The following is a 10,095-nucleotide window of genomic DNA, read 5'->3' as shown; positions in this document are numbered from 1 at the left end:
AACCCTCGGCCCTTCCGGATCAACGCCGGGCCCGTGCACTCCTACGTGTTGATGGAGGATGGGAGCGCCAAGTACCTGTCCGAGATCGAAGCGGGAGACCGAGTCAGAGTGGTCAGTGCGGACGGGCACTCACGGGGAGTGACGGTGGGCCGCTGCAAGATTGAAAGCCGACCGCTCTTGAAGGTGTCGTTTCAATGGCCGGCTGGGGGCGAGGGCGGGAACGAGGGAGGGACGCGAACAGCGCAGATCTTTTTGCAGCAGGCAGAGACAGTCTGTCTGGTGCGCGGGACGGCGGAGGGGGGCGGTTGCACGAGCGTGACGAGGCTGCGGGCAGGAGACATGGTGGTGGTGAGGGCGCGGAGCCAGGGGACTCACCTGGGAAACGCCATAAAGGCTCATGTGGAGGAGAAATGACATATTTAGGATATTTGAACGAACAGAAGGGGGGGGGGGGAGCAATAGTACATAATGAGATAGTTCTACAGTCCTGAGACGCGACGCGTGAGGCGGCTTCCAGCCCCTTTACCTGGTTCTTTGTTCCCTTTCGCCTATTTATTGCACGCCCACCACTCCGTCTTGTCTATGTCCTCCGTCACACTCTACATCCCACGTGCCCCTCCTCTCACAAGGGAGCGGGTCTTTTCTCGCATTTGTGGACCGCTTAAAATTGCCCCTCTCTCTGCCTCCCGATCCGTCCCTCCCAAGCGCTGGCTGCAGGATCCTCCTTCCCCTTCCCATCCTCCGAGTCCGAGGCGGCTCCGTTTGGCATCCTTGGAACCGCTCGCTTTCTCTCTCGGGCCGCTCGGACCCGGGATCTGCCCGCGAAGAGAGGGACACACCGTGTGCTCCCTCAGTCCTTTTCTAAGCTTTACATGCCTGTATAAGAGCCCTATTGTTCCAACCCCTCAGGCACTCGCTCTGTCGACCCCCCGCCAACTTCCCACGACGGCCTCCAGACCCCCCTGGCCGAAAAGCCGGAGTCTAGCTCTGAGCCTCGCGGCCTGTCAGAGGGTGGATTGTATTTACTCTTGTCAAGATTACACGTCTTTATCAAATTTATGCCGCATTCGTTTTATCCAACTCTTCAATTACACTCAGCGGGAAGCACCACCCACCATCGCCGCCGCTCCTCCCTCTACCCCGCCCCTCCTAGACGGGCCCGGGCTGAGATGAAAGTACCCTCGGCTGTCCTGAGTCAAGGGAGCTGTCTCTTCCTCCCGCACGCTAAAACCGCTGCCGATGACACCACTTCCGCCACTGCCCGGGCCCTTGACACGGCCCCGCCGACCGTTCGACCCCACCAATGCCTCCTGCACCTCCCTCCCTTCCTCGCCCTCCTCCTGCCACCGCTCATCTGGATGCTGGTCCGCGGACGGGCGGAAATTCAGCTTCATGTAGTAGGCGTCCGCGCCGTCTTGGTAATATTTCTGAACCGTCTCCACCACGCGGTAGCCCAGCGAGTTCAAGTAGAGCTTCTGCGCCCCCCGGTTGCTGCACCGGACGTGGAGGGTGCTACAGTCCACCCCATACCGGAACTTCATCTGCACGTGCAAGATTTCCATCAGCTCCCGTGCAATACCCAGACGGCGAAAGTCGTCCAGTACAGCCAGAGACGAGACGTGGCCCGTTTTCCGTCCCGGGTAGGCGCCAGCTGCGGCCGCGGCCCCTCCAAGGGGGGTGGAGGCCGGGGCGGGAGCGCCGGGTGAGGAGGAGGGGGGGAACGGGGGGGGGCTTGGGGGCCCTACGCCTGGAAAATAGTCCCCCTGCAGCTGCGAGGCTGTGCCGACACCCTCCGGAGGGCTCCGGTTCGATACCTCCACGCGGCCCAACACGTACCCCACAATCTTCTTCCCCTCCCCCCCCATCTCGCCCGCATCGGTCGCGGCCCCGGCACCGCGCTCTCCCTCACCGCGAGCAGGAGTCTGCCTCTCCGCTACCAGAGCCAAGTACGGCCACTGTAGCAAGTGGTTGTAATAAAAGGCGTTCGGGTAGTTCTCGGGCAGTGTCTTCAGGTTGCAGGCTTCGATAGCGGGGATATCCTCCCGCCTCGCCGTCCGGATGCAGACTTGGGGCGGGGCGACTTCCAAGGTGTTTCCAGCGTACAATGAGGCCTTGGCTGACGCCGATGTCCTGATGCTATGGCTCGTCTTGCTCAAACTGCTCACATGATTCCCGGCGTTGCTTCCACAAGGATCCCTTTTGGAGGGCGAGCTACGGCCGGCTGAAGACCCGTCGACCCGACCGAAAGGACTGGAACGTGTAAAAAAATGGCCCTGATCGTGTGCCGCGTTGCCAGCTGCGGCGCTAGCTGTGGCAGAGGCCTTCATTCCCGACCTGTCTTTATGGAAGGCCACATAGCCCCGCGCCCAAGCTGGGCGTTCTGGCGGAGTCACTACGGCAGCCGAGGTCCGAAGCAAGTACAAAAATAAGAGATTTGCCGATAGCTCTCGGCGCATTAAAGAGGGGCCCAACATTTACGGCAACGCGACGAATATGGATTTGGCAGAAGCTAGGACGAGTGCGAGAGCAGAAGCCTGAGTCGACGCCCGAGGCTGCCGTAGCGCCCTTCTCACAAGCTTGGCTCCACACACCGCGCGTAAGACCGGCCGTGCAGACGTCCCGTCTTTAAGAAGTTAAGGCAAATTATGAAGAAGAAGGGACTGTGAGAACTCCTAGACACCCACGCTCACTTAGTGGTAATCGGCCTTGACGGGCTCGGTCAGAAAAGCTTTTTTGCAGGAAGAGGCGACTTCATCCATGTACACAAAGCATGCGTGTAAAGAGCCGTTGATCACAACATGTATTTGATAAAGAGGAGACGATGCTGCTGCCTTTAAGCCGAGCATGTGCAACGCCGTCAGGCATTTGGCACTTGTTGGTCTATATCCTCTGGCACGCCGAGGGGACGCCGGGGGGCTCGAGATCAGCATCGCTGTGCTTCACTACTCGCCCCTTTCACTGACTTCCTGCGCAATTCGAGGTTCAAGGCCTACCTGCAAGCACACAAGTGGCCTTCACACTTCCTTTTACACTAGATTCTTGTGACAGACAGTTTTTTGGTTGGAGCGACTGGTCGCCTGCGCCTAGGATATTTTTCTGACCTCCCCCAGTCGTAGCGCACATGCAATCGCATAATGTCGTCTCTTTATCTACAGTTGTTGCAGGCACCTTATCAAACATGCGAGTGGTCACGTTTGCGTCATTTGCACTGGCTGTGTTTCCCTTCGTGACGAATGCTTGGACAATGAAGGCCGGCATGTCTGACTCGCAAGGTCGCTGCCGCATTCCCCCGTCAGCCAGTGCACCCCGGAGTCGAAGGGACGCCCTGTGTATTGGATCCATCCCAGCCGTGACCTTGGGTTTCGCGGCGAGCGGCTTGATTCTACAATACCCTAGACGAACGGAAGCCGCGTTTCCTTTCGGAGGAGATGGGGACGTGGCAGGTCAGCTCGACGACGTTGCGCGGGCTCGTCAGAAGGTGGAAGAGGTCTTAAGTGGTCTTAAATCGAAGCAGCTGAAGGGCGGAAAGGATGACTCCGCGACCGTCGTGCGATATATGGACGCACACTACAAGCCATTGCAGGAGAAAATGGTCACGTTAGCGCCCAAGATGAAGGTGGGCGACGAAGAAAAGCAGAAGCGTCTCGAGACTTTGCCGCTGCTCTTAAAGGGGCATCTATTCGAGCTGGCCGCCGCGGCGCGCACTGGAGTCGCTGCAGAGCAACTGCAAGAGATGGAGGAAGTGGCTGAATCGGTGGATGAATTTTTGGCCCTGGCGAGAGAGTCTGGGAGGTATCAGGTGAGGGATTACCTGGGGCCCGCCCCGGAGTTCGACGTCAAACGGGAATACGGGCCTTTCGCCTGCGAGTTTTGGGGCAAAGTCCGCCTGCCCGAGAGTAACGTGTGCGTATGGCCCGACGAGGTGGAAAAGAAATAGGGAGGCTCGGGAAAATGTTCTCACAAAGCGAGCTTGAGGGTGGGGGGAAGGGGCACGGTGGGTGAAAGCGAGGCGTCGGGACGTGAGTGTCGACCCGCCGTCTCTTCGGAAAGGAGGCATGCGTATCATGAGAAGAGGACACCCTGACAGTGCGAAGAATGGCATCGGCTCAACGCCCGTTCGAGACCCGGTCTCTTTCATTTGCAGGTCATGTACTTCTTGCAGCTTTAAACCCCGCTTCCTTCTGAGACTCCGTATTCCTTCCCCCCATTATATCGCTCTACTTCTTTCTCCGACAAGGTGAATCTCCTTCGCACCTCGTCGATCCCGATCGCAGCCAATGCCGCTTCGTTCCGATCCGCAATCTTCTCGGTCAATCCTTCGTTCGCGTAGGCCCACACCCTCTCCGCTCGTAGCAAATTGAACACCGGGAAAGGCGAGCGCTTTTCAAAATGTATGGGATCCAGCTCCGACAGTCCACCCCCGAACGTGTACTGCGGATGAAATGCTGCCAATAGGACGACATGTTGAAGATCCGACGCTTCCAAAGATGCCTCCAGGAAGCGCTCTGTCTCGTAGAACGCGGAAAAATCTTCGACAAAGGCGTCGGGGGCGAGGACGATGGTTGTGGCGGTCACGTCCTCGGGCGTCTCGACCAAGGCTCTAGCCTCTTCTAGGACATGTGCAATTATGTCACTCTTTCTCCGGGCTCGAACAACGACGTAACGAACGGTGTTGTCTTGCACTACTTTCTCCGCAAAGGGGCAGAGTGGGATGCGAATGACCATATTGTGTATCCAAGCTTGGGTACGCGCTATGACAGCCGCATCGTCCATTCCAGACGGAGATGACGAGGGGTTAAACGAAGAGGAACTGGTGGAAGAAGAGGCAGGCAGGGCTACGATTTTGGAAGGTAGAGGTGAGAGGCCAATTGGAGACAACGCGATTGTATGTGTGAAACCACGTGGACGGGTGGTGCTGCAAAAACGACGCCCTGGAAGGCTGTTTATTTCGTTTGTCCGTGCATAGGGTGATCTTCTGGTTGAAAAACCGGATGGTCCCCTGAGAAGGACGAGGGACAAACCAAACCGAAGGACAGTGGATGTGGGACTTCTTCGATTTGACCAAGGCATGCATGCACCTGTACGAGGGGTATCTACAGAACATAAAGAGTGTATGTGAATCATACTCCGCCACTCATTACATTTGAACATGAACCACATTCGACCATAATGCCCTGTCGCACAGTCACCGGCTAGAAGGCAACACACCAGCCGCAGTGAGGAGATGCGGTTGCTTGCCATATTGAGCACTTTCTCACAACACGACTTTATGCGCACACCATAATGGTCTTTCATCGTCTTCGAAAAGCTAGCTTCAAATATAAAATTTGTTTTTAAGAGCCCGGGCTTCATGCAGATCATTGTGGATGCAAAGCTTATGCTGGTCAGCGCAGCGTCTGAATGCTTCAGCAGGGAGGAGGTTGGTTGGAGCGTTTAAGCTTCCATCAAATGTTTAACTTAGCCATGATATACCAGGACTTTCGCATTACCACCAGGCTCGGAGAAAGACGTCTTTTTTATGCAAACGATTGGCAGAACCTGTGAGACTCTTCGAAAAACCCTCGAGAGGAAACTGCCAGTGAAAGCAAGCGATTTTAGCGACTGGGTTCTCACTAGCCCCGCATCTACTCTCATAACCTTTCCCCAAATGTTTCACAGTGTCTTGTCCCCGGAGAACGAAATTACAGAAGATTTTGGCAGCGTTATTACGCCTATTGAAAGTCAAAGTCGTCCGAAATGGTATTGTGGGCTGTCGAAAATAGGCTGGGGCTGATATATACCAAGTAATCAAATTAAAACTTTTTTTGGTATATACATTATTCATACGTGGAATAGTATGAAGTCCAGTTATATCCATTTCATATCTTTTTCACGCCTTCAAAATATGCAAAGGCGAGTGTCGCCGCGAAACAGGGTAGCCGTCCTCGTTGGCTGTACTTGTTCGACCTGGACGGCACTCTTTACTCCAACGAAAATGGTTACCGCGACAACATCCTCAAAAACCTATGGGAATACATGCACGAGCATATGGGAATTCCACGCTCGACTCCCGCGAAGCACATATGGTAAAACATCCTTTTCCCTTCCGGGGTCATCCGCACATTCCGTCCGTCTCATGCCCTCCGTGCCACTCCTCCAACCCCTTTTGTCTCTGCTCCCAATCTTTGTGGTAATTATTGCGACAGGCGACCGTTGTTTGACAAATATCATCAGTCTTTTCGGGCATTCAAGGCTCAAGGGTGGATAGATGACTCTAAATCTGGGCATTATTGGAGTTATATCCGAAAAGACGTCGACAAATTTCTCGTCCCTGATCCTGACCTGGATACTTTCCTGGAGTCATTGCCAAAGCATTGTCCCAAGTATATTTTCACAAATGCAAGAGAAGAACAGGCGCGCGAAGCTCTGGCCTGCTTGGGTGTAGAAAGGCATTTCGAGGGGATTTTCGGGAGCGAGCACATGGGGGACCATTGCAAGCCCGAGCCAGAAGCCTTTGAGAAGGTGCTCAAGGCAATACCATTGACTCTAGTGGAAGGCAGAGATGGAAGAGAAGGAAACGCGGCAGAGGAAACGGGGCAGGATGGATGGGCGGGTGAGAGCATCGTCTTATTTGAAGATAGCTTCAAAAATTTAATGGCGGCCAAGCAGCTCGGAATGAAAACGGTGTTGATCTGTGAGTAGGCGAGGTGGCAGTGGTGGTCATGGTGGTAGAGATGTGCGCAGTATTCCATGGCACGAATGGCACACAAAGGTTGCGGTGTGACAAGACCGTATTTAAGCAACTCACGAATCTCACGCGCATGTTTATGCACCCGACAGACAGTCAGACATCTGTGACAGAGGAAGGACGGAGCGAGAAGGACTTTCATCAAGTAGATGCCGTTCTGCCCCGGTTGACGTTGCCCCATGCGCGTGAGCATGCTTCCTTCTTGTGGGATGGATGAAATGCGTGTGGAATGGGAGTCACTAGAGGGGAAAACTAATATCCTTGAAGGTATCAGGCAAATGGCTGCTCCGAAGGGTAAAGATGAAAATGAAGATTACAAAATAGTCGAAACGCTGCTATGTCAAGTGAATGTAAAAGGCGTTCCACTCGTCTCAGAATTTCCCCATCAACGTAAGGACGTTTCCAATCAAAGTATTCGCTCTGGACGAAAACACAGACCGCGTCGTAAGGATCTTGTATGCAAATGGTTTTTCCAGTTTTTTTCATTTATGGTACAGCTTTTATTTCTGTGTGGCCACTCCCGTTTACGGACAATACGAGGTCGCCCGCCGTGCTTTCTCTTCCTCCTTCTTTTCACCCCTTCTCTACTTCAAGGATGAATGGTCGATCACGTCTGGTGAAGTGGGGTCTCGGACACGATTATGCCGTCAGAGTCGGAGTACACGTAGTGTCCAGGCTTGAAGGTGACTCCTGCAAAAGTGACCACAACGTTTCTGTCGCCTGGATGCTGCTTGGCACTTTTCACAGGATTTGTACCCAGAGCTTTGACTCCCAAGGGCATGGTGTTTATAACAGCAGAGTCTCGGATAGCGCCGTAAATGACGACGCCCGCCCATCCGTTCTTCACCGCCAGCGCTGCAATGTTATCACCAAACAAAGCTCGGCGTAGGGAACCCCCTCCGTCAACCACCAGCACCCGTCCCTCTCCGGGCTCACTCAGGGTGGCTCGCACCAATGGATTGTTCTCAAAGCATTTGATGGTGACTATCTCGCCACAAAACGAAGAATGCTGTCCAAAAGAGTGAAAAGCATTGCCGTCGGCAACCTGCAGGCGGTGCTCGTGGTCGTCACACAAGTCAGCCGTTGCGGGCGGCCTGGATGCGCAAGTGCTCATCATGTGAGCTATTGCTATTGGTTGGCATAATGTGAAGGTAGTCGCGGCCATAAATAGCGCGGCATTGGAGTTACGACTCGCGGAGAGTGCATGAGACGATGAAGTGAGGTGCCGGCTCAATTTGGGACCAGCCCGTCCGAAGGCATTAGAGACGACGCGCGGCAGCATCTGGATTACTGTCGCGACAAAATGGAGAAGAAGTTAATATGTGTCTGATTGCGCTTATGTGGGTATGTTTCTGTATGCTCATGCGGTTGTAGGTGTCCGTGCATCATCCGAGACGGAACAGCTGTGATGACGCTAGCTTAGTAAGAGGGTAAAAGATACAGCGTGGGGGGTATTTTGCCTCAAGCAGGGTACCATCAAAGTGTGCTACATCTTTACTATACACATGTAGATTAAAAACCTAAACATGCCGTTTGTCGCGATGGGCCGACAGTCGCCTTCCATTGCACTGAGATGTAGGGGTGGGGAGGTTGACCCATGGTGTCCCGACAACGATTAGAGCAGATCCATTTTGAAAGACAACCCGTGCAAACCAAGTACTTTCTCGTGTAGGCCGGGTCTAATCGAGGAAGAAAAAGGTTTAAAAGGCACGAAATGACACACCGTGTCGCTCACCTATGGATCGAACAAGTACAGGTAACAAGCTTCACACGAAAAGTAACGAAACAAAGCAGGTGATCGGTATGTTTAACATAGTGAGGCCTGAAAAGGCCTCTGATGGTTGTCTTTTTAAGGGTTGTAGGTGATTTACGCCGACTTCTTCGCCTTGGTCTTGGGGAGAAGGACTGTGTAGGGTGAATGGCAAGAAGGGAACACAATGAGATAGGATGGTATATATACAAGTGAGGACCACCTGACAACCCACCAGAGTGGATGTTGGGGAGGACACCACCGGAAGCGATGGTCACACCGCCAAGAAGCTTGTTGAGCTCCTCGTCGTTGCGGACAGCAAGCTGGACGTGGCGGGGGATGATGCGGGTCTTCTTGTTGTCGCGAGCGGCGTTTCCAGCCAGCTCGAGAATTTCAGCCGTCAGATACTCGAGGACAGCAGCCAGGTACACGGGGGCACCAGAGCCGACGCGGGCCGCGTAACGTCCCTTCTTGAGGAAGCGGGAGATACGGCCTACGGGGAACTGGAGACCAGCCTTGGAGGAACGGGACACACCCTTCTTGCCGGAGCCACGGCCACCTTTGCCTTTGCCAGCCATTGTTGATGAGAGTAGTTAAGAGGTTTTCTGTGTGTGAAGAGTAGACAAGGTCAGATTTCGAACACATGAGGACCATGTACCCCCTCATAGCTAGAGAGCTGAAGGGGACATCGGAGGGCACAATCGTTAAATGTATGCGGTTTTTAAAAACATTGGGCTTTGCACAGCTTCCGTATTCCGTTCGAAGGTTACTTCAGGGTTAGTTACACCATGGAAGGGTAAGCGGCCTGAGACCTGCATTAACTGAATCACATTTGACTTGACAGGCAGAAACAAAAGTTCGCCCTACGTATAAGAAAAAGGTGACAGGTGCGACAGAGGAGTCTTCAAAGCCAGGCAGTAAATGTCAAAAGTGCACTGAGACCACATAGGCATCATGTATTCTTAGATGACAGGCAGGAAAGCAAAGAGCAAACACGAAATTGGAAATGATGAAGCGCACCGTTAAGCCGGAGGCCCGGTCGGCAGGAGAAGGAAGGCTTCTGATTGGCTTAATTAACCGTTTAGAATTTTTGACGTCATTTTTTATATCCGGGTATCGCCGCAACGCCGGATGGGGCAAACGTATCTTGATCTCGGAGAAACAAGTGTCTCCATTTTTTTTAAAAAAACTTCTATCGGTAATCCTATCGTGTATTAAATCGATGATATTCAACTTTGGACATGCTGTTGCAAGCGAACACGGTCGACGGGCTTCAAAGACTCACAATGACATCGCAGTCGCAGACGAGTGGGACAAACACGACGTTGCTTAGTCTCGTCGAACAAATACAAGGAAATTGGAAGAGAGACAGAAAAGTTTGATTTAATTTTTCATGCTACCGTGCGTCATCAACAGAGTATAGGAAACTCGCATTTCTGTCACAAAAGGGACACCGCTTCCGTGCTCAAAGAAAAACAGCAAGCGAACACAAACATTGAAGAGCCATGAGAGTATTTTTTCTGTCTTAAATTCATTAAATATGTTTCTTGGCGCTTATTAGATCGCTTTCTCTTTAAAAGCTACCTATACCTATCGACTTAACATACAAGCTGAGCAG

General features: G+C 53.2%; 3 protein-coding genes across 3 annotated transcripts; 1 reads left to right on the top strand and 2 right to left on the bottom strand.

The window, feature by feature from the left end:
• Window positions 1–500: 500 nt before the first annotated feature.
• NGA_2000800 (uncharacterized protein) lies at window positions 501–1,688 on the top strand (the record flags this gene model as incomplete). Its single annotated transcript, XM_005855675.1, has 1 exon — window positions 501–1,688. A coding segment is annotated over one exon (673 nt), but the record flags the coding sequence as incomplete, so codon positions are not given.
• Window positions 1,689–1,819: 131 nt separating this feature from the next.
• NGA_2013800 (n-acetyltransferase subunit) lies at window positions 1,820–2,627 on the bottom strand (the record flags this gene model as incomplete). Its single annotated transcript, XM_005855676.1, has 1 exon — window positions 1,820–2,627. A coding segment is annotated over exon 1 (655 nt), but the record flags the coding sequence as incomplete, so codon positions are not given.
• Window positions 2,628–7,329: 4,702 nt separating this feature from the next.
• Window positions 7,330–7,879, bottom strand: NGA_2073100 (regulator of ribonuclease activity a; the record flags this gene model as incomplete). Its single annotated transcript, XM_005855679.1, has 1 exon — window positions 7,330–7,879. A coding segment is annotated over one exon (545 nt), but the record flags the coding sequence as incomplete, so codon positions are not given.
• Window positions 7,880–10,095: the final 2,216 nt, after the last annotated feature.

This window comes from Nannochloropsis gaditana (assembly GCF_000240725.1).
Source record: "Nannochloropsis gaditana CCMP526 unplaced genomic scaffold scaffold139, whole genome shotgun sequence".
NCBI classification, from domain to species: Eukaryota; class Eustigmatophyceae; order Eustigmatales; family Monodopsidaceae; genus Microchloropsis; species Microchloropsis gaditana.
The sequence above is the reverse complement of the archived record's forward strand: the minus strand, read 5'-3'. Positions and strand labels throughout refer to the sequence as shown.